At 33.7% G+C, this 24,986-nt stretch overlaps 1 protein-coding gene across 5 annotated transcripts in view; it reads left to right on the forward strand.

Annotated features, from left to right (window-relative positions):
- The first annotated feature begins 843 nt into the window (after positions 1-843).
- The window catches only part of LOC113092647 (anion exchange protein 2-like), a 36,302-nt gene continuing 12,159 nt past the window's right edge, over positions 844-24,986 (forward strand). The window contains exons 1-8 of one of the 5 annotated variants that reach the window (XM_026258315.1): positions 844-927; positions 8,269-8,478; positions 8,589-8,653; positions 13,403-13,585; positions 19,826-19,976; positions 21,125-21,342; positions 21,501-21,628; positions 24,094-24,293. In XM_026258315.1, coding sequence (XP_026114100.1) covers positions 13,526-13,585; positions 19,826-19,976; positions 21,125-21,342; positions 21,501-21,628; positions 24,094-24,293 — 757 coding nt within the window. In that variant the 5' untranslated portion in view covers positions 844-927; positions 8,269-8,478; positions 8,589-8,653; positions 13,403-13,525. Of the gene's footprint in view, positions 928-951; positions 1,363-8,268; positions 8,479-8,588; positions 8,654-13,402; positions 13,586-15,358; positions 15,461-19,825; positions 19,977-21,124; positions 21,343-21,500; positions 21,629-24,093; positions 24,294-24,986 lie in introns of those variants that run through there. The other 4 variants (XM_026258316.1, XM_026258318.1, XM_026258319.1 and 1 more) reach the window with 4 other exon arrangements.

A 24,986-nucleotide genomic window follows, 5' to 3' on the forward strand; every position in this document is an offset into this window, starting at 1 on the left:
GTCTCTATGGGGTTAAGGTTAGTTCACTTAACCAAAAACAACTATTGTTTGCCTACAAAAACTAATTTCTTTGTATGTGGGTATTATTTATGTGGGTATTATTTATTTATATATTATATATATATTATTTAGTGGGTATTGACATGCATTGTGTGTCTTATTGACCGGCAGATGTCATATTTGGTAAACAGGGTTTTGGAACTAGATTAAGTATAACATAATAATTTAATAAGAAATAAATGTTCTTTTGCCGCAATTTGTCAAATCTTCAATTCTGTATGAGCCATTTTATTTTCTATTTTTTAAGGGGTTTACAACCATTTTACTACTACTACTATTACAAAAAAAGTGTATATAAATGAAAGAATAACAGTTTTTTGTATATTTTAAGTCAGTTATTTATTATTAATTGTATAACGTGTATCGAGTTCGTGGAATGTGCAATTTATCGCGTGGATTACAATAAATTAATTGTTCTTTTTGTTTTATTCTATTAGTTTGTTTACCCGACATGCGTTAATTTCAAATGCAGTCATGTTTTAAGCATCCCTGCTATTAATTAATGTCATTGCTCTTTTTATTATTCAAACTACATATGAAGTTTCAAAAGTACAATAAGAGGACGGCAAAAGCATCCCTGCTATTAATTAATGTCATTGCTCTTTTTATTATTCAAACTAAGTTACATATGAAGTTTCAAAAGTACAATAAGAGGACGGCTTTAGGAAATTATTCGAAATTGGGTTAGAGTTATGCATTTTTCACATGGATCTCTCGTGACTTGTCCATTCACGAATACAGTGTATAAAAGCCTGGAGATTTTTTTTTTTTTTAAAGGGAAGGATTTCCTCAGTCGAGATGTGTATGACTAGCACGCGCGCGTCAGATGTAAGTTAGCTCATCGGTGAGGAGGGGAGATCGGCTGAGGTAGGACATATTTCAGACATGCGTAGGGTTTTATACGCTCAGATACGGAAAAGACTGTGAGCAGCATTAAGTGTTCTGCTCGAATCGACAAGGTATAACGAGTTCGGGTGCATAAAAAGTGATTTTCTGACCGGATTGTAAGCACGCACGCGCGCCATCGTAAGTGATCGGTTAGCTCGAGCTAGCTCTCAGGTGAAATAACTATAAACTGGGATATCTTAAATGAACATGGGCTGAAAATACAGCGATATGTGGCGATGAAGCCGTCTGCTTCCGTCTCCTGGGTTCGTTTGTGCGAGTCCTGGTCCTGGGACTGCTGTCAAACTAAACTCGAGTGTAACGTTAGAGACGTCTAATCAGAAAAGCCATCTGCCACGTGACACCCTCGGGGGAAATACAGAGTTACAGAAACACAGCGGGAAAAAGGAACTAACGGTAAAGCCACAAGTCGTTCAGTGACTTTATTTATATAGAAGTTGAATACAGACACCATTTATACAGGTCTCAACATTAACGCTTGTCAGGGACAAATGTATTTTGTGAAGGATCAAATGAAAGAGAGTTGTACTTGCCCGACCGGACAAGTAACCTGATCAAAATTTTGATAACAAACAGCACGGAAACTTTGGCACGAATAATTCAAATTGTATTACTTTCATTGTAAACGGTGACTAATGACGGATAATGTTTTGAAAGTATCAAGATCGCGGAAGATACATTTTCTATATAATATGTAACATCACACGACCAAGAGTCTTGTTTTCCCGACTTTCAGCACGATTGCAAATGTGTTGTTGATTTTAAACAACTTTAATTCAATAAACAAAAAATATAAACTGACTTGACCCATAGAACAGTCGCGCAACACAGCGGTCTTTAGTTACTGAGTGATTCGGCATTTTTGAACGAGTCAATGATTCAGTAAGCCATTCATAAAGACAGTCACTTGATTCATTTATTGAGTGAATCCGCCGTTTGAACGAATCGGTTGAATCATTGATTCACTCATTTAGACACTGACTTGCCACCGCCTGCTGGTGGTTTAATTTCATATTTAAAAGAATCATTGCATTTTTCCAACATTTCATATTTGTATGTCAAAACAAAATAAAACATTAAAGCTACAGTCGGTAACTTTTGATGCTCTAGCGGTTAATAAACAGAACTGCTTGCGTCTTGCGGAAGAACATTGTAGCCGGAGCTACTTCTCTCTGTTTATGTCTATGAAGAATCACAACGGTACTGGGTTACTCCGCTGCGGTACCCCTGAAGCAATCTAAAATAGTCCGAATATAAACACTTATTATAGATGTACCCTAATGATTCAGGACAAGCTAAAAACACGGTTTGGAAAATGGATTCATGGTGTACTCGCTTATTATATACATTTTGTAAATCTTGAACACACAAAAAAAGTTACGGACCGCAGCTCTGATTGGTTGTTTCTTACCGGGAGCGGATGAATTTCTGCAAATGGCAATAGGACCACTGGGAGGAGCCAGAGGAGCTTGATTTTTTTCACGGATTATCTATCTCATATTCTACTGTCAGGACAGGTTTCAAAAATACATTTTTACAAAAGTTAATAACATTATTTATGCATTTGCAATTCTGAGTAAATTAATTCATGGAACCTCTTATCTTCATTAAATACAGTTGGAGTAAATACATCTAAATGGCACTTTTGACACAGCTTCTGTTTCCTCTGCAGTGGAAAGATGGAGTTTGTTGATACTGATTTCATTTGAATCGTAAACAACCATATACTTTCTTATTATTCTAACTTAATGTATTGATAAAATGTAAGAATTTGCCGTAAATGGTGACATCTACATTTAATCAGGTTAGGAAAATATTGTCCTTCATAAATTTAAAAAGTGTAACCGCAAACAATTTAAGGCGAATATAAAAAATATACTGATTAAAGTACTGTAATACCAGATAGAGTACTGATGAGACTATTGCTTAGAATATATATATATATATATATATATATATATATATATATATATATATATATATATATATATATATATATACTTTAAGCTTTTGTGCTTGGTGTGTGCTTGTTTCCAGGGGTCAGCATGGATTTAGGTCAAATCATTGTTGTAAAGCCATCAAGGAGTCAGATTTCTTAGATGAACAAAGCCCTGACTTGGTGGAACCGGTGCCTGCCAGCTTTAAATTGGCAACTTTTTGCCAAGTGTGATTAAGGCATAATGCCAGAAGCCAGCAAATTGGTGCAGATTACAGTAAAGAAAGAAATATCTTTGTAGCTCTTTCTCTATCTGTGCTTATCAGAGCATGACTGATATGTCAACCTTCTTCAGTAATACAGTGAAGATGGAATGCCATTTGTACATTTTTAGCTGCTTATTTATGTAATTCATTTTTTATTTAAACAGGATGACATTATTAGAGAAAGATGCGGTTTTTTTTATTTATTAGACTGTTTTCATCTGATTTACCTCCCGTGGATTGGTTTTACAAACTCTAGACTTTAAAAAAAAATAGTTATTATATAATGAAATAAGCTTTATTCCTGAAAGCATTCCAGTGCAGATGAGCTGCATTTTCCTGCGGGGCTAAGGTTGTTTTCAGAAGTCCTGCATTGCGCTTTTAATAATTGTCTGCACAGCTGGAGACACTAATAAGCTGAAAAATATTTTTAAGGCCGTTGTTCTCAAGTAGTCCACTTTTATACAAATCTGACTCAGCAATTTTTTGAATCGGTCTGCCTTGGGTGGCTCGACTTAACACTTGTTCAGGGGCTCCTGTGTGGTTTTTACAGCACTGTATTTCCCAGGATATGTGTTACTGTATTCAATTTGTCGTGAGCCGGTTCGATATTTAATTGTGATTGTTTGTTTTGGTGTGGCTCAAGGTATGAATGACTGTGTTCCTCTGGTCAGGGCTTGCTTGTTGGGTTTGTTTGCTGCTGTCATATTACAAAGACATGATTGTCCGCTCCAAGTTAAACACATAGAGTATGAGAACTCAGGCGGCGCTTTTGTGTGTTCGAAACCCGAGTCTGTGAAACTCATGCTGACCGGTGTGCAGAGAAAAACACCTTTAGAGAGCCATTCCAGGGATGTTTAGTCTTGAAGTGATAATTAAATACGCTTCGTTTGAGTTTCACCTGTGCTCCTGTCGTTTCTCTCTTGCACAACATCAGAATCATTCGTAAATACATTTTTGAGTAGTTCAACATTTGCATCTTGCATTTTGCTCACCCTCATGTTGTTTTTCTTCCGTGGAACAAAGAGGGAGAATATTTGATGTCTGAATTTCTTTGCTGTCTTCCGTGAAATCACGGAAGAACTGGGAGTTTTTTTCCTTGTCTTTGACTCTTGTCCTTGTCTTTTTCCTTGTTATTTTAGTGTCATTGATATAATTTTGTAAGTAGATTATGCTTTATACTTTTTTTTGTTTACTTTCTGTTAAAGTTTAAGGAAAATTGTGTGTGTTTTCCTTCACTTTCGTTAATTTTATTTATTTTTAATTTTTATAGTGTCTATCCACCTTATTTTTCCTGTAAGACCGGGCACAAGAATTTGTACTTTTTATGGGTCTAGATTGAGATCTCATCTATTTTTAGCTGTACATATCGCTCCTTTTGCTGCTTGATATTGCAAATTGGTGTGTCTTACCATATTATTTATAACAGTTTTACCGTTTACTACACTTTGATATTCTTCTCGTTATTTCTAATGAACCAGAAGTCTCACACATCGTCTTACTTCTGTATTAAAGTATAATGTGAATATATCGTTATAGGTTTCTTTTTAGTTTAAGTTATATTGACTCTTTCCCCGCCAGCCACCGCAAGTGATTTTGATTAAATATACTCCAATATGCAACACACCAAAATAAAGATCAGAGCCTCTACTTTTCTAACGATCGCGTTATTTTTTAATATACATCTGTTTACTCGTTAAGAAGATGTGTAATAGCGCCCCCAAGTGTATAACAGTGAAAACACGAAAAGCCGTAAAAACTTGTCAGTTGGCGGAAATGATTGACTCTTGGAATATTCTGTTCATTGACCAAGTAACCACAATGATCAGCTTTAGGAGCACTGAAAATCATCACCATTATTTTTATCACTATTTTTTCCCTAAAATATCCTGGGAATTTATTAAGTGTATCAGGTAACTTTTAAACTTATGATAAGGCAAGTTTTGAGACGTTACACCAGTGATTTGTTTAATTTAGATCTCACGATCCACTCAATTGAAAACGAAACACTCAGGAAACAGCTTAGGAAGCGTAACTACTAACAGAAGTTCGTAACTTCTGCCAGATGGTGTGTACGCAAGGCTTGCGACAGCATTGTTTTGATTACAATTCAGCGCGAGCTGTGAAGTCTGTTGAAAGTTTCCAATGTGTTTGTGCCAAAACAATAGCATCGAGCCCTTGTTTGTTGTTGCTAGTGCATTTAGCGTGGATCTGTTTTTCTAGTCTTTCTCAAGTATAGAGAAATCCAAATAAATTCATGCATTTTACGTAATATATTTTTTTCCCGAAGCAATAAAGCCATATTTTTCACTGCAGGTGTATTTTAGGCCATGTTCTCAGTGTTGGTGCTTTATCAGTTTGTGGCTATAGAGATGTTTCTCAAACATTCCCAATGAAGAACTAACTTTACATTGTTGTGCCAAAGGCAAATCTAGCCAAGTAGTAGATTGCTGTGAAATCTGGTTAAAAAGAACTGCAAACCATGACTGTGGCTTTGGACAGTCAACTGTGAGAGTGAATTCACTGGAGTGAGAAATACAGTAATGTTCTTCCGTTTTCTGTGGATTTGGATGTTGTTGCCGCTCTGTGTAATCGGAAGGCATCTGCATTTTGATGTAATCACATTTTGTCTCCGTTATCTTGCGTTATGCATGCCACTGTACGTTTATGCAATAGCTCTTCTTCATTTACCAGTGTTTTGACAGTCTCCTGCGTTTGCTTTAACTGACTTCCCTGTTTATCATGACCAGAGCAGTTTGCTGACAGATGAAAAGTTAACGTGACAGGAAAACTGTGAAGGATGTGCTGTTTTCAGCAGGTTTTGTTGCTGAATTGTGAGTTCCCAGAACTTAGAATTTGTTAAATGTAAGATAGATTTTTCGAATCTTTTGTTTTGTCAAAAAATTACGTAAATGTCCTATAATATGTCATATATATTTATATTCTTCCATTCATCAGTATCTTTCACAGATTCAGTACCAAAAACCTCACAAACTTTGGCACATCCAGTCAGTAGTGAAAAGCCCCTTTCACACTGCCATTCCGGCAAATACAGGGGTAAAGTGTTCCCGGGTCGCTAGATTTTGCACTTTCACACTGCCAGTGATGACTCGGTATATGTGCGTGCTTTCACACACAACCCTTGAAGATCCTGTAACGACACGTGAAATCATCGCGTGACGTGTAATGTAATGAGTCGACGACGCTAGGCACGTTATACTTTCACTGAAGCAAGCAAACGATCTCTGCATCAGCACGGAAAGTGAGGAACTAACTGATCTCTGCTTCATTACAGTTTGCACATATGTTTTCGTCGCGAACGTTGATCTTCCTTCAAAACAGCCGGTAAAAGAGTCGCGCGATAACGGGCGTCATCACTTCGACACGGAATTAGATCTGGCTTTTGTTCACACAGCGCTCGTCCCGGGTCGAACCCCACAATGTTACTAGGTCCCCAACCCGGGTTCAATGTGGTAATCAATCCCGGGACGTGGTTGCTTTCACACAGAAGGCGACCCGGCAATTTTCCGGAAATATTGCGGGTCTGACGTGCAGTGTGAAAGGGGCTAAAGTGACATGACATTCAGCCAAGTATGGTGACCCATACTCAGAATTTGTGCTCTGCATTTAACCCTTCCAAAGTGCACAAACACAGAGCAGTGAACACACACACACACACACACACACCCGGAGCAGCACCTAAGTTTGTTATTGCTGGCCTGAGATTCGAACCCACAACCCTAGGGTTAGGAGTCAAACTCTCTAATCACTAGGCCATGACTTCCCTAACTAGTAATTCCTCTGAGGTGCTAATGATAAAATCTACCTAACCTGAGTCCTGGGGTCCGTTCTTTGTACCTCGCTTAATACTGAGATGATTTGAACGATTCCAGATCTAGTAAACGTGATAACTGATCTCTGGCTAATTTGGTTCTTCAATCGAATTTACAGATTTGATTAAAATATCTGGATTAAGTTGTTTAAGATTCGCATGCATTCTTGTGTTCCCCAAAAGGGACAGATATATTGAGCTCACCCAAAATTAAAAATTACCCCATGATTTAGTCACCCACAAGCTAGGTGACTTCCTCCTTTCAGACAAATACAGTCAGAGCTATATGTACAAAAAATGCCCTGGCTCTTCCATGCTTTATAATGGCAGTGAATGGTGGTTTAGACTTTGAATCCCAAAAAAGTGCATTCATGCATCAAAAAAAGTGCTCCATACTGCTCCGGGTTAATAAAAGTTTTGTGAAGTGAAGTGATACATTTTTGTGAGAAAAATATCCATATTTAAAACTTTATTAATCATAATCTCTAGCTTTTGATTACTGTAAGTGGGTTTACGAGAGAATGGCGTTCCAGTTGTTGTAGGCATAGTGTGATCGGGTGAAGGATTATTTGTTTTGCATTATTAAAATCAGAAAACAAGTTTGAATAATAATAATGGTAATTATTTTAGCACATTATTGTTACTAATCATCAGCATCATGAATAATAATAATAATGTGAAAATGAAAAATATAACGATCTAGTCATTTTCAAAAAGTAAGTTCTTATTGGTTGTCAGGCATCTAAAAAAAAGCGAGTTTGCAACAAAAACAACAATTGTATTTTCAATGTAATTATTATTAATTTAAAAAACAACTGTTCATATATTGATTATTACATATAATTAGTTATTATCAATTTAATTATGCTAGTAATAATAATAATAATACAAATTATTATACTGTAATTATTTTATCATATTATTATTATTATTATTATTATTACTAATTATCATTATCATCATAATAATCATCATGTATTATGGTCATGTAAATAAAAGATAAGATTAATAAAATTATTTACTCATTTGTAACAATTATTCAATATTGTCAAAAAGCAGAAATAAAATAAAAATATGTTCTACATATTGATTATTAGAAAAAAAATCCTCACTCTGGTTAAGGTAGTAAACTAACAATTTAACATCTTTAGCCGATGTTACACAAGAATATCAAAGAGCCTGTTAAAGCTTGTTAAGTCACTGGTAAATGAATGAAGCTCCTGTCCTGGAATTGGGCTTTAAGAGTGTTTTTTGTTGTGTTATGCTTTCAGTGCTGTTAAACCATCAGAAGATGATGCACGGATGGGTGTGAGATGTGTGAGGATATGTGAGTGTGTGTGTGTGTGTGTGTGATAGCTGACTCATTTTTGAGCAGCGACAAAGTCCTTGTCTCTGGCAGCGGTCACATGTCTGGTCGTTAGAGGTCTAGGTGAGGAAACCTAATCCAGCAACAGAAGCGATTCACCTGTCAGTGCTGGAGTGTGAGTGTGTGAGGGAAACATTGCAGATATACAGTGCTTTATATGCTATCACCCAGCTCTGACTCTCTCTCTCTCTCTCTCTCTCTCTCTCTCTGGCGTTCTGTACACAGTGGCTGTTGGCTTTGCTTTACAGTTAAGATGTCAGCGGCAGCTTCTCTGCAGTGAGCACATTGAGGTAAGTTAGTACATTGTACATTTCAATGGCTTTTGCATTGTGTTTGTTTAACTGTTCACTTATTTTTTTTAAACATGCATTTTAACACGCCAGTCAGATGACATTTGATTTACTATTTTAACTCTAGTTGCTATTTTAACAATTGGTGGTCTTTATCATTTACCAATTCAGTTGATCTAACAAAACTTTGTTTTGGATAAACATTTGTGCATAAAGTTTTCTAAGAGTGTCTAACCGTTATAAAGCTGTTGTTTGGTAATTACCAGTTTAATTTTAAAATCACCTTTTTTGTGAGTTTTATGAAATTTGACAAACATGCATAATGTTGAAAGCAACTAACTTTTTTCTAAGAGATGTTTATATCAACATAACATTGTACTATTAATTTATGACTTGGCATCTAGAAGTGATATTCAAATAGTCAGCATATCATGACGGATCACTAGACATTGTTAAGTCAACAGTGAAAGTCCACTGGTTTACTGATAAAGCTCAGTCATCACGTAGTGTGTACTTTTGTTTTTCTTTTCTGTATTTTATACTTTTAACATTCGAAATTTAATGAGTGTTAATGATTGTATTAATCAAATCATCAAGAGATGTGATTTGTGTGTTTGTATGTAAAGTTCAGAGGCTGCGTGGCATGTCTTGTGAGTTTGATAAAGTCATTAAATATCACTAATCTCACAGCAGTGAGCGTCTCGTAATATCCAGCACTCTGCTGTATTTAAACAATGTTTTAATTAAAAATATAAAGTCAAAAATAACTTTTATAATTATTATTATTATGTTTTTATTATTAAAAATAATAGTGTTTTTTTGTAGATGCTAGTGCTTAACTGATATTTGGTACAGTTGCACTTTGTATGGTTAAGTTACTTCGGCAGAAGCTTTTGCTAAACCAATAATTGTAAATAATGGGGATGGTTCACTGTGGTCCATTAATTGACCTGTCATCCAACAGTTGAATAGTTAGTGAAGTTGACTTGTTAGTCATACACTCAGATGAACCTCTTTGGCCAAAAAACTCAAGCGTCATGCCTCAATCTGCTGTATCATGTCAAAAAACTGTTTAACTTCCATTTCGTTGTGCAGTTTTTTTTACGCAACAAAGTATATTATTTAAACTTCTTTTATTTTTTGAACATATCTTGTAAATTTATGAATTAAAAAGATTCATAAGTGAAAATTGGTACAATTACAAACATCTGATTGGCTATTGATATGAACTCTTGTCGTGACCATTTGAGTTAATTTATTCATTGGAAAAACGACATTAAAATGCATTAAACAGTCCCATAGACTTCCATTATGAGTGCTTTTTTATGTACGCAAGTTTTTATTTATTTGTATTTTTATTCATATTACTTCTTACAAACACGGAAATTAGAGTTCTTTGACTTGATGATCAATTTTTTTAAATGTAATTACTTAATTTAAAATAACATTCCTTTGCAGTAACCTGAGATTAAGTCTTGATCATGAACACAAAGTTGATAGCTCATCTGTCAATACTTTGAACCTGCAACCTTTCAGTTTCCAGCCCAGATTTTTTACCACTAAGCCACACCATAGAGTATAACGCATTGTCACGTAACCATTCATGCAGTTACAGCCATAGATATGAATAGCTAGATTTCTTATTATTTAAATCGCAGACGCGTTTACATGCTCGGAGCAATCGAATGGGGAACAATGTGCATCAGTTTACACGCTCATCAAGGATACAAAACGTGAATGTGGGTAGCCACGCCGTATTTTTCAAAGGTCTCGGTTTTGGTACGTTTACACTGAAATGCAACTCCGGAGTTTTAAAACTAAAACAGGGTCTTCAGCATTTTCAAAAGTCTCGGTTTTCAAGGGTCGAAAACGCCGGAGTAGTGTAATTGATAGGCATAGCTGTAGCAAGTTATGCATTTTAAAAGTAAAATGCACTAGTGTAAATGGGGCCTAAGTTTAACTTACAAACATGTCTTTCATTTGAATGTGCCAGTGGTCACTAGTAAAGTAAGAATTCTAGATTTGCTGAACTATACTGTAATTAAGCGTTTTATATTTTTACGTTTCCGCATTTGGATTTTAATGTCTATTTGCAGAATGGCATCTTTATTGGCTGCCTTTTCTTTGACTGAAATTATATTTTTAAGACATGCTTGAATGTGATCCAATAAGCATGTTTGCCTTTCACAAAACAATAACGATTTTCCCAACTGAGAACTGTTGATGCTGTGGTCTCTGTTTAGAACCGGATAACTTTAACTTAGATAAAAAAAATTACAAATTGCATTTACAGTGGCTTGAACTGCATACCTGTCTGACAATAAATTAGCTGTATTTTATTCCACTTTCTTTATTCTTGCCAAGTTGGACCATATCCACCAAGAGCTAATGCTTTGAATTTCAAAAGATAAAGTCTTTTGTGTTCACATTCAAGGTGTACAAAATGGTCCAGTGAATTGGCAAATATGTGGTTAAGTGTGATAGACAGAAACACAGTGGCTAGAAGTAAAATATCATTGTTAAATTGAATAAGCCATGTGTGGGTGTCTGTATCTCAATTGTTGAAGCAATTACCAAGTTGACCTCTGGAGGAAATCTAGAGGGAAATTAAGCAACAAACAACATTATTGCTTTACTCCTGAATAATAAACTATGCAGTTACAGTATGTTCTTTGTAAAACTGTGTTTTTCAATGCAAAGGTGAAGTTTGCACACTATAAAAATAGATATTTATATGGTTGAAATTACTTGATTGTTGGTGGCTACATTTGATCAACATCACAACAGCAAGTTAAAGATCATAGAATGGATGGTCCTATCTTTCATTGTGCAATTGTAGATACTTCCTGTTTTCAAAGCACTTCCTTTTTTAAACAGAAAAACTTATTAATTTTCTCAATGTTAAAGTACTTTGTTGAGGAAACCAGTTTGAAAACAGTCTTTATTTGATGAATTCAATTGGTTGTTGAAAGAGGATTTTGTTGTGTTTAGGATTTTTGGTATCTGAAGACTTGAGCTTTCATGATTTGTGAAATCATTTTTGTTACTGTTATCAACCAATTTACATTGTTGGCTTAGCATCCTTACTTTTTGTAAAGTTGCAATGAAATTGGTCTGAAACCCAAACTTTGAGATATTTCAACATTTACTGCACAACGGCCCAGTTTTGTATTCCTATTGTATTCCTAACTATTGACTAACATGCCACTCATAGAGCAATTGAGTCATGCGGTTGAAGAACTGGTCTGAAAAAACTTTTCTGGAATCGTTGACCTTCCAACAAAGTTGATGTAACTTCACAGAGGAACAGCCTGTATCTAAAAATAGCAACTAACAAGACATTGCAACTTTACAATATCGTACACTCTATATTAAGAAAACTCTTAAAGATACTGGGACCAAGTTTCTTAGAACTCTGTTGCAAGGTGACTATAAAATATTGCAAGGAGGATTTCTGTTGTATTTAATTTTATAATAAAGTGCGTTTGAACTTGGTATTGCAATGATGCTGTCTGAGTTGAGTAACTGAGCAGGTCCTGCAAATGAACAAACATGTGACTCCAGTCATAAGAGTCAACTGCATTAACAAATAATAACAAGGTCAAGTTATTTTGAGCTTGCATTACCAGATTACTTTATCACTACAGTATTACATACTTGGATTACTTTCTTATTCAAAACCTTTTATGACGATAATGCTCATATCTGGCATATTATTGATTTGATTTACTTCAATAAATTGTTACAGCTGTTTCGCACAATAAAAGTGTTTTTATTTTTTATTTTATTTTTTTTTTTAAACCATGTGTGAAGATGTTTAGTTAAGCCATGGTAGAAATTTTACATGTTTGATGCAAGACCTTAACTTTTGAGCATTAACAGGAACTGGATCAAGATAGCTAAAGGTTAAAGCGCTCCATATATCAAGAAGTTTTGCCACAAAACCTCCTATTACCAAAGAGCTTAGATGAAAACACAATTGTTGCTTTCAGCATTATAGTTATGGGAAACTCTTAGATGAATCAACAAAAGAAAGACTAGATGTCCTTGAATGTTCTGGTTAGAGGTCAAACCTCAACGCAACAGTTGAACAATTGTAGTTTTTGACTACTTCTCCAACGCAAATTTTACTTCCAGAAAGTACTAGTTATAAGCAATTTAAAAAAAGTTGTTTTTATATTTAATGCATTTATAAATATTTGTTAATGTTACATAATAAAATACAATTGTATATTAGTTAATTATTAGTGTACCTTAACTAATGTTAATAGATACATTTGATTTTGAAAATGTATTAGTTAATATTGAAGAACTGTTAATATTGTATTGATTATTGTAAATTCATGAAAAATAATGGTAGCTCATGTTAATATATGGAACCTTACTGTAAAGTGTTATTGTTTTGTCTTGTATTCAATCTGAACTGTTGTAATTCTTCTATGGTGTTCAGTCAAATTAATGAAAGTTGAGCAAATCTACTGTTAAATCACATCCAGTATTTTATGGTTATTTCCGGCATGAGTCTCTTATCTTTGTGTCCTTACGGTAGCAACTTTTTTTTATCTGGTTGTTATCAGTCTTTGGATACGAGGGGGCTGTTATGTTGTAGTTTAAGTCCATTTACTCCATCAGTGCAGCAGAAAATTGTTTAACCACATTGCAAACTTTTTTACGATTTGACCGGTGTAACGTAAAGGTTATGATTAGCAGTGAACAAATTAATTAACAGATATTTCAAACTGCTTGCAGGTTATGCTGCCTATAAACTCCTGCTTGAGTCTCAGTGAGAAAGAGAAAGGCTAAAGCCTGTGCAGATCCGAGCATTGTTGAGCGTCTCCTGTGCTGCTTCACCACAGTGTCCTGACGTCAGCCATGAGTGACCCTGTGACTTCAGATGAACACACCAATGATGTGGCTTCAGTTGTTCACAAAGTAAGTCAACTGCTTTATTGATTTAAAGAGTTGTGCAAATGTTCAAAGCTATTCAGGATGAACTGTGGGGTTTTATTTGTTTCTAGCCTTTATGATCTGATGGTTATACTATAATACCTACTGTACTAGAAGCATTATAATTTCTATAAACTTACCCGTTCAAAAAGATTAAATAAGGATTTGTTTTAAATATTTTTGAAAGAGGTCAATTATGCTCTGCAAGGCTGCATTTATTTGACCAAAAATGCAGTAGAAAAGCCAAACAAAGAAAAAATATATTATTATCTAATATTATTATAATTTAAAACAACTATTTTCTATTACAAAATATTCTAAAATGTAATTCATTTCTGATGCTGATGCAAAGCTGCATTCTCAGATTCACTCTTCTAGTCTTTATTGCCATATGATCCTTTAGAAATCATTGTAATATGCTGATTTATTACTAATTTCTAATTTCTTACTTTCAGCTGCAATAAAAACATTTGTTTCTGCTTAATATTTTTGTTTAAACAGTGTTATACAGTATTATACAGTATTATACTATATATTGCAATATATTAAAATAGCAAATAGCTATTTTAAATTGTAATAAATGCAGTCTATGTAAGCATAAGTATTCTTTTTTCTTTTTTTTGTGATTGTAGTGTATAATGCAATTTATAAATCAGTTTTATTTATGTATTTTCTTGCAACATGTTGAAAGATTTCTGTGGGATTTACATGTTTCTCCAATAGTAATTGACTATAAGTATATATGCAGTTGGTATGTATGCAGTCGCATATACATCAAAATATACATTTTTACACTGTAAATGAATTTAATTGCACAGTAATTGCTAGAAATTCACTAAAAATAAGGAAAATGTACATTTATATTGATGATTTTATAAGACTGCGGGAAGGTAGAGCTAACTCATCTGCACATAAGCAGATGCTAATAAATATTGACTTATTTATTGATATTACCATAGAACCAAGTCCAAAAAACTTGGTCAAACTATAGTAGTCTTTTGTAATTCATGTTGTAATTCATGTAAATGCATGTTTAAATATAAATAATTGATCCTAGATTTCCATCAGTAGTGTCTTCTGTGCTTGTCCTTTACATGTGAACCATATTTCATGTACTTTATTCTTTGAAAGGGTATAGCATTTAAGATCCAGGCAGACGTCCCAAACAAACCTCTGCATTGTAATTATTCGTGTGGTCTTTAACGGTCCAGTATCACTGACAGGTACTATAAAACTCACTCGGGCAACTCGAGGGAAACTCAGAGACCTTCTCACCCACAAAATTGACGGTTTTTTTTTCTTTCTGCTGAAGTGTTTGCATTGATATGCGGCAACTTTCTGTGTCTTGAATTGCATGCTTTTCAAACCCACACTCAGCCGAGTCAGCATTCCCAGGGTTTTGCCTTTAAAGAGCCAGCTTTCTTTTGACACTAATGTAATCTCTTCAGTCGAGTTCTTCTTCACTATTTTGGGCCTGTAGTTTGAATAGTTGTCTGTGTATGTTTGATTCTTCCTAGAACCATTTTTAATGACAAAAATACAAATTTTAAGTACAGAGCTCAACTGGTTAACTGACATTGACTGGCCTCTTCATGGCAGGCAACTGTTGATCCGTAAGGTTAATGATCAACCCAACGACATGACTGCAGGTTTTGGGTGTGTGGATGATGGGTGTGTTTGGGGGAAGACCAGACACTCAGCGATTGGAGTTCGATTGTGAAATGGGGCTATGCCCTCTTCCTGCTGCCGTCATGTGACGACGGTTTCTGTTTGCTCATCTTTTAGATTTGTTTGGGAAACTAGATTCTTTTAGCTCTCGTGTTTAGACGTGATAGATGACCAATGGAGTTCCTGTACAAGGTAAACGTCAGTCATTTACTCGGTTAAAAAACTGTCTGTATAGGTTTAAATTAGCTGTAGTATTGAATCTGTTACCTTGACCATCCTTATGGTTCACAATGAGGTATGTTGCATCTGATAGCTCTCTGATATCAGCCATTGTTACTGTATTTTTGTGATATTTCATGATCAGATCTTACAAATCAATGCTTGGCAAACATTTTAAAAGGAAGGTAATTTTGGAAGGCCAAGGTCTGGTGGATCTTGCCTCATCGCTGAGTAAATATTGAAAGGGGGTGTTTCTACGAGTTATCTAGGCTAACAAATGTGATCAATATCATGCTAGGATAATATTGCTATCTTAAGTGTTTAGCTTATGTTGTACAGTTTTGCAACTTAGAAGTCAGTGTTACAACTGTTTCAATTATAAATAACATATCTGGAATATTTGTAAAAATCAGAGCATTTTATAATAATTGTAAATATTTGTATTAAAAATGAAAAAAAAAACCGTTATAATTAGCATATTAAATAATATGTATATTATTATATGCATTATATTATTATATGAAGCAAAGATTAAATATTGAGTGAAATTGTTGGAAATATAAATATGTAAATATTAATATTTTACTTGCAAAAACAAAATAGTTTAGGCCAAAATCAAAGTAACTGCAAAGTCTGAAAACAACCAGATAAATGATAAATGATTAAATTAATACAATTAAGTAAATAAAATGAAATGGTTTTTGACTATCTAAAGTTTGCATACTTGTAACTCTAAAAAATAGTCAAGATATTAAATTTTTTTTTTAGATTCTCGTTCTTAATAAATATTTCTTTTGAAGTCCTAAAAATAATATAATGATGCTGCCATCTTTCTCGAGTCATTTTTACCCCCTCCTTTGATCTAGTTTAGAATCTCGGGTGAAAACTATTGTTTTGAACCCATGCCCCCACCCTCCCTCTCAATAAAATAGTGGATTACTCCATAAATAAACATCTATGCCATTTAATATTTTGGCTTTCGTCACTATTTATGTTAATCTTTTTACTGAAAACATATTAACAAAATGAAAAATTTGAGCCGGGGAATCTTCCATAATTTGGTTGATTTGAGATGGAATGAATATCTCCTTCTGACTTTCTTCACCATTCAATATTTGCATTCTGATTTTGATTGGTCTCTTGCATAAAGATGCAGAATTTGTGATTTCATTTTCCTTTCTAGCATTTATTAATCTATAGTTGTCAACTGTCTGAGACGACTGCCTATATTCCTTCTTTTGAAGCATATAGGTCTTCATAGCAATACTCTTGCACTCTTAATATTATTTGATAGATGCTTGTAGAAGCAAGAGTTGCATGAGCTCAGTAAAGCTATCTCTGCCCCCAGCTCTCCAGAACGCTTCCCTCTCTTGCTGAGTCAGTGGGATTTCAGACACCTCACAGTCACTGATCTGTGTGGCTAATCGCTCGCTGGCCGTGCGCTCAGACCAAAAGTCTTTGCTTTGGCCAGTGGCTCTTCATGTGAACTGACACTAATGCAGCACAGAAGCTGCTGCTGATACAAGCCACTGCTTCTCCTCAAAGAGTTTGGCTGCTCTGGAGTGGTCTTGTGGGACGTCAAACGGTTTACTTTGGGTTCAGCTTGCTGTCTTGTTGCCCTGAGCATTGTGGGTCAATGTATATGCCTATTATTAGGCACAGAGCCAGACCTCAGTGTAATTTCATTGTAGACCAAAGTATTTCATGTGAGTTTGTAACAAGATTGTTTAGTCAGCAGGATGTTGCATTCATTTCTTGAATTTGCTCCCTTCATAAGTGTTATTTTTTTATTATTGATATAATATTATTCTGAATCTATTCCTTTGTAATCTATTTTATTTGAAGCTTTTAATACAATTTGCCTTCCCCCATGCCTGCTGATCAAAAATCAGAAAGATATAAAGAATAAGTAAATAAATAAATCAGGAAAAAAAATCTATTGTTTATACTGTGTGTATTACTTTTTTAGTTAGTTTAGTACATTAAGTTAAATTAAATTGAGAAATTTTGCCTTGAAAACCCGATGAATTAAAAAAAAACAGTTAATGTTTATATTATTTCAAGTAACAAATTTTTATTTATTTTTTTGAGCTAACCTGCTTCATACGTTGAGCCAAAAATTATTTATAGGACCTTCAAGTATTATCTTTGTCCTGTAATTTTTAGAAGTGTAAATCACCTTTTATGCATTTGGAAAAAGTTAATAACCTGAGCAAAATCAGTTAAATTTAGATTAAACAAAGTCTTGAGACTGGTCAATCTGTTATTCCCACATGCCAATGAAAGTATTAAACGTGCCAGTAAAGTCTCCGATCAAATTAAAGCAGATTTGAAGTCAAGGTAACGTAACATGATGAATGTTTTCTGGAGAGTGTCAATATTTGACTGTTGAAAATGTTGAAGTGTGGCTGAGGAGATTACAGTATACTGTTCTGAACAATTGAAACCGTGCGCCTTTCTTCCAAATAGTGTCTGTTTTTAATCGCTCTGTGGAGAAAGACTATCAGCCCTTCAATGACAGCAGAAACACAATGAGTTTGAGACCGGTGTTTAACACTGGTGGTTTAGACCCCAATATCCTGTGCAGACTCTTATGTTCTTGTTAGTTGGTTGGAACAGATCTAAGATGGACAAAAAGACTCAAGGGTATTGTATAATTTGAATGACTTGGGTAATTGCTGTTATCAGACTTGGGCTGCCCTTATGAAACAAAAATATATTGCAGTATATTGGAAAATATCATGTAATATATTAGGCATATATTCTTATATATATTTATGTTTTCCAATATATTGCAATATATTGAAAGCGGCAATCATTTTGTATATTTTGCAATATATTATATAATATATGTGTCATCAATATATTATTAAATGTATTCAAATATATAAAATATTAGAAATAAAAAGGGAAAATAATATATTACAATATATCACAATATATTTTAAGAAATATATTGGTAAATATATTTTCCTTTCGTAAGGGTGCACGATTAATAGAGATAAAACCAAAAATGCAATATGGCTTAGTGCAATTATCAATTATCATTGAAAAATATAAGCACCATGTATTTAAAAGTGTTCAAAATAGTGGCAAATAATTTAGTCCAGATTCAGAACAACTGTCTCTAGTCACCAAATCATGCATGTCATACAAAAACTGCTGTGGTACTTAATATGCACCATGGTATACATGATGTATACACCATTATAAATGATTATCTGGCAGAAATTAGTGAAGTGTGTGAGATGGTACAGTAATGACTGATCTTCTTGTGAATACAGGTTTAGATGAAGGAATTTAAATAGAAAAGGTTTGTTGTGTCTGATATTTAGGGTCATTTCTTTTTGTGTTATGGTTATATTGCTTGTGAGAAACAAGTAGATTTTCAAGTAGTTTTATGGAACGGCTGCATGGAATGAATTACAGATCATGTTTTATTCGTTTGTTTGTTTGCGTATTTATTGAGCAAATGTGAGCGCTTCATTGTGGTGTAGCTAATGAATTTGTTTTTGACTTGAGATTATTTGCTCGTGTCGTTGCAGTAAGCGCAGCACTGAGCTGTAAAACCTCTAGTGTTTGCATTTGTTTGACATAATATCATGATTTCCATTTCATTAAGAAATAGATTAACTACTGTAAAAACTATATGGGGAACTCTGGCAGGGATCATTACAATCAGTATAGTTTCTTATTTTGAAATGTCAAAGTTACTGATCTGAAATGTGACCCTGAAACACAAAAGCAGTCTTAAGTCGCTGGGGTATATTTGTAGCAACAGCCAAAAAAACATAGTATGGGTCAAAATGATCGATTTTTCTTTTATGCCAAAAATGATCAAGTAAAGATCATGTTCCATGAAGATATTTTCTACTCATCCTACTGTAAATATATTAAAACTTATGTTTTGATAAGTTATGTGCATTGCTAAGAACTTAATTTAACTTTAAAGGTGATTTTTTTTTTTTTTTGCACACTCAATATTCCAGAATTTCCAATAGTTGTATCTCGGCCAAATATTGTCAGATTCTAACAAAACATGCATCAATGGAAATATTATTTATTCAGCTTTCAGATGACCTATAAATCCCAATTTTGAAGAATTGACCCTTATTTCTGGTTTTGTGGTCCAGGGTCACAAATGAGACGACTGTAGCTAATGCTTTTGACCATGACTCCATCTAGTGATCGTTTAAGGATGCTTTTAACCATGGCTTGATTTGTCACTCACTTGACTGTCACTGTTTTATCAGAAACAGTTGACCATCAGAATTTTTATTTATTTGTGTTTTTTTCAATTGTTTGGATGTGTCCTCATCTTATGTGCTCCCCCTCCAGCCCGAGTCTGTCCGAGTGCCACAGAGGGAGGAAGAGGAGGAAGGTGACCTGAATAAAGCATTAGGTGTTCAACGCTTCCAGCAGATCCTGAGCCCCACTCCCAGAGTTCACAGCAAGCAGCACCGCTCCTACAGTGAGGAAGACTTTGAATGTAAGTTTGCATCCCCTGTAATTAATATTTTATTTTAAATATTTAATCTTATCTATTACATATTATTTATTATTTTCTCACATTTTATTTATTTTTATTTTATTTTATACTTTAATTTTTCTTATTTTTCTTTTGCATAAAAAAAATGAAAAAGATGCACACACACACATATTCACACATAATTTTTATGTGATCCTGGAGTCTTTAATCGCTGGGGTATATTTGTAGCAAAAGTCAAAAAAAACATTGTATGGGTCAAAATTATCTATTTTTCTTTTATGCCAAAAATCATAAGGATATTAAGTAAAGATCATGTTCCATGAAGATATTTATAATATTTCCTACCGTTATTATATCAAAACCTAATTTTTGTTTAGTGATATGCATTGCTAAGAATTCATTTGGACAACTTTAAAGGTGATTTTCTCAATATTTAATTTTTTTTGCACCCTCAGATTCCAGATTCCAAATAGTTTAAAGTTTAAGTTTAGTATCCTGGCCAAATATTGGCCGATCCTAATAAACCATACATCAATGGAAAGCTTATTTTTTCAGCTTTTAGATGATGTATAAATCTCAATTTCTAAAATTTCGACTTGTTTTGTGGTCCAGGGTCACATATATACATTTTAAGTAGAGCTAGTGTTATAGTATCATTAATATACTTTATTATAGTTTTTGTAAATTTTTTCACTTTCATTTTGTTTTAGTTTGAATAATTTAGCTGTTTTTGTGTGTTTTTTTATGTCTATATAGTTTTTATTGATTTGTATTTCTTAGTTTTAGTTTATTTAGGTTTAGTTATAATAGTAATACAAGTTAAACTAAACAAAAATTAGAAGTTTTGCCTCTGCAACTAGCTGAATTTTTTTATTTTATTTTTTTTATTTAGTTAAACCTTTTATTTTATTCCAAGTAATGAAAATGTTTTATTATGGTCTTAGTTAAATATATTAGGATCCAGCAATAATACAAAAGCAATATATAATAGTATTAACAACTGTACAAATAAAAACATCATCTTATAGGAGCACATGTCACTAGATGTTTCAATTTTATACCTTGATTACACAATTTCAAAACATAATTTTACAACTCCTGATAAATGTTGAAAGCCGAAAATGCAGAACTGAACCTCTGTTCTCCAGATCACCGGCACTCGTCCCATCACATCCACCACCCTCTGTCCAAACTACCGGGAGACTGCAGGAGGAAGAAGAGTGGGAGGAAGAGGAGACGGTGCAGCAGTCAGGACCACCGAGTGTGTTTCAGCCCCAGCGGTGATTTAGCCATCGAGGAGGGTGAAGATGAGGAGGAGGAGGAAGATGAAGAAGCCACCCCAGCACCTACAAAAAACACTGTTCAGGTAAGTTCAGCATTCAATTCAATATTTTAATTTGTTGAAATATCGATAAACAGCCCTTTTTAATAATACAATCTCAAGTTCGAAGAGCTTTTTTACTGTTTTTGAATGACTAGCTGTAAAAGATTTGGGTTATTTCTCTCATTTTATCTCTCGTCCAGTTCTTCTTGTTCGATGACGAGCCTCATGTATCCACACCCGAGACTTCAGAACCTCTTCCTGCGAGAGAAATCCTGATCGTCCCGTCTTCTGCTGTGTGTGCAGAGCCTCAGGACAGCACTTCCACTGAGTGAGTCCAAAAAATGCAAAATATGCAGATGGATTATCATTTTATGATTGCTTGGAGGCAAAACTTTGACATGTTGCACACCATTCAGCTACATAGTTCATAATCACAAGTTCATATTCAGTAGTTATTGTTACTACAGTAAAGGTAAAAAATAGTAATATTTGGAGGGTTAATGGAAATCCAATATTAATGTATTTTCATCATATGTGTAATGTGTGATGATTTTAGTATACGATAACTACTATGCGATGGTAATAAACGATACTATAGTAATAAATCTCACAAAAGCTGTCAAGAACACGTCCAGGTCCAGATTTTGCATAAAAAATAAATTAAAAGATAAATTATAGTTTTGTTTACTGTTAATCAGTGTTATTTTAGTATAATTGAAATACTGTTATCTTTATATATATATATATATATATATATATAAGTTCTTAGTTTTGTATTTTCTGTTTTAATATTAGTGTTGGTTCAAGTTTTAATAATCTTGTTCAGTTTGACATTTTTCTTTTAATATATATATGTGTGTGTGTGTGTGTGTGTGTGTGTGTGTGTATATATATATATATATATATATATATATATATATATATATATATATATATATATATATATATATATATATATATATATATATATATATATATATATATATATATATATATATATATATATAAAATATAATTTATATATATAATTTATTTATTTTTTTTAATCTGTCTGTATCATTTTTAATAATTTTTATTTCAGTTTTAATGTTTTAGTACTTTAAGTCAGTCTAAATAAAATTGAGAAATGGCAACTACCTGAAATAAAACAAGTTTATTTACATGTATATTTATATATTATTTATTTATTATTGTTCTTATAGTTTATTATGCTTATTATTATAAATATCATTATTGTTATTATAGTTTTAGTTAACTATAATAACCTTATAATATACTTTGTGCTTTAGGGCCCAAGTTCAAAATAATTTAATAAATATACAAAGTTAGAAGTTAAATATTTTCATGGCAATTAAGGATACTTTCCCCTAAATTGTCATTAATTTAATGCTTAAAAATAAAATAAAAAAATCTCATTCTCATTGCTTCCAAAAAAATTTCAGCTCATTAGAATGATAATACTATTAAAAAGTTATTGAAATTTGAAAATTCTTTTTTGTTAAATTAAGCTCAGCACTAAAATATGTAATCGGCTAGAAATTGCTCCTTGAAATATCTATAAAATGTTATTCATACATCCTGAAAAAAAAAGAGGTAAATCACGCACAGGCATTTCAGTAATGAGAATATGGCTGTAATATGTTCTTAATTGTCATGAAATATACATAATACTGCAATAAAAAAAAAAAAACTGTGAAAACTGTCAAAGATTTTTCAAGGGAAGTTCTCAGAGTGTTGCATACTTTCTTAGTCTTCATTTTGCAGTTCTGTTGCAGTATTAACTCATTTGAAGTGTTAGACATTGCATCTTTCGTAGCCTGACCTGTAAAGCATCCACACTTCAGCTTGTGTCTTCCTCTCTGGTCTTGGTTTACTGTAAATCGTAACATTAGTTCTGTTGGTTACCTAGTACCAGTTATTACAGAGAGCAGCGGGGTATCAGCCGCTCTCCAGACCTTCATCTCTACTGTCAACATCACTCACCCGTTACTACTGCCAACCGCACTTTGCTTTTATAAAGCGCTCTCCACCTTTCCTTTCTGCTTTCTCGTATTTTTAAACGCAGGGGAGTCTTTACAAGTATCGGATTCATTGTCAGATCATTGCAGCAGGTTGTTTTCTCCTGTTCTTCAGTAAAGTTAACACTAATAGGGGTTTTGGGTCTAAGAAGCTTTCAGAAAGATAACTCTATAAACTAAAGGTAAGTGCTCATGAAGATGGATTTGTTAAATTAATGCAAAATCAATCAAAAAACAAAAAAAAAATCTGAAGGGAATATACAGACTTTCTGTGATGTAAGCTTTTCGTGTCAGAATTTTAGTGACATGCATCCTTTTTTTTTTTTTTGGTGGACAAAATTTATTATTTTACTCTTAAAAAATAGTAACTCTTATATTATTTTTGTCAACTTTCTATGAAGTTTTGCTTGTTTATAATGCTTATAATGTTTATCGTACTTTTGTATGATGATAATCTGATTTAACTAAATACTTTATTCTTGTTCTTATATTGATATTATATTTTCAATCTAATGACCCTTACTTTATTTACGACAAAATATTAATAACAGCATGACATTTTTTGATTACTTCTATGTACTCCATATAATAGGTTTTGCATTATTTCCATGTTAATAAGGGTCTTTGTTAGCTAGGCATTACTGTAAAAACACGTACACTTCAAAGATAGTAACTCTTTTATACGTTTTGTTGACTTTCCATGAAGTTTATAAATGCCTTCATATTTGTGGTTTAATGAAAAGTAGTTGACATAGTCTCATTTTGTCTGTTGTAGGACATCGGACCCTGTTTCTCCGACTCCTAGCGCCACTGATCCCAGCTCTCTTCCTCGTGTGTCGAGTCGCAGCTACGACCTTCAGGAGAGACGTCGCACGGGCAACATGACGGGGGCCGAGCAGGCCAAATACCAGCGGATCCCCACTGATGAGTTTGAGGCACAGACCCTGGCCTCGGCTGACCTGGACGGCATTAAAAGTGAGCTTTTAATGCACATACCAAGTAGAATTTAGCTTTGCATCATAGGAATAAATTACATTTTTACATATATTCAAAAAGAAAAACATGTTACTGTTTTTACTGCGTGTTTGATCAAATAAATGCAACCTTAGTATGCATAAGAAACTTCTTTAAACCTTTTTAAACACTGGTGTTTTTGGTAGTTCTTGTTTTGACTAATATATTAGCAAATAAAGCACAAATCCATGCATGACCTGATCTCCTGGGATTGCAACATCTAGAAGTCAGAGTTTCCACTAGTTTCATCGTCTCTCATGAGATTTGTGTGCATGCTTCACAGCAAGAGTCTTTTGTGGCCCAGCGGGACAAACCTTTATCAGACTTCAGCTGTATATCAGTGGTTCCTGTAATATACTCCATTAGCTTTCTCCGTCTTACACGGTTACGGTCTACCGTTTCTTCTGACCCGTGGATGTTAGAACATCAGTTCATAGATAAAACAGTTAATCAACAGTAAGTTAAACTCTGCTTGATTCCAGTCACTGTCAGCTCTCATCTGTCATTGCAAATCACTCTCAGAGTGTGAATGCCTTTTTTTGATAATGTAAAAGTGAATTTCAGCTTACTATGAAGAGTTTGTTCCTACACTCACACTAGTTCGTCAAATCCCCTGACCTTTTTACCCTGAATGTCTTTGGCCACTGGCCCATC

This window comes from Carassius auratus, unplaced genomic scaffold (genome assembly GCF_003368295.1).
Source record: "Carassius auratus strain Wakin unplaced genomic scaffold, ASM336829v1 scaf_tig00214714_1_2670353, whole genome shotgun sequence".
In the NCBI taxonomy this organism is placed as follows: Eukaryota; Metazoa; Chordata; class Actinopteri; order Cypriniformes; family Cyprinidae; genus Carassius; species Carassius auratus.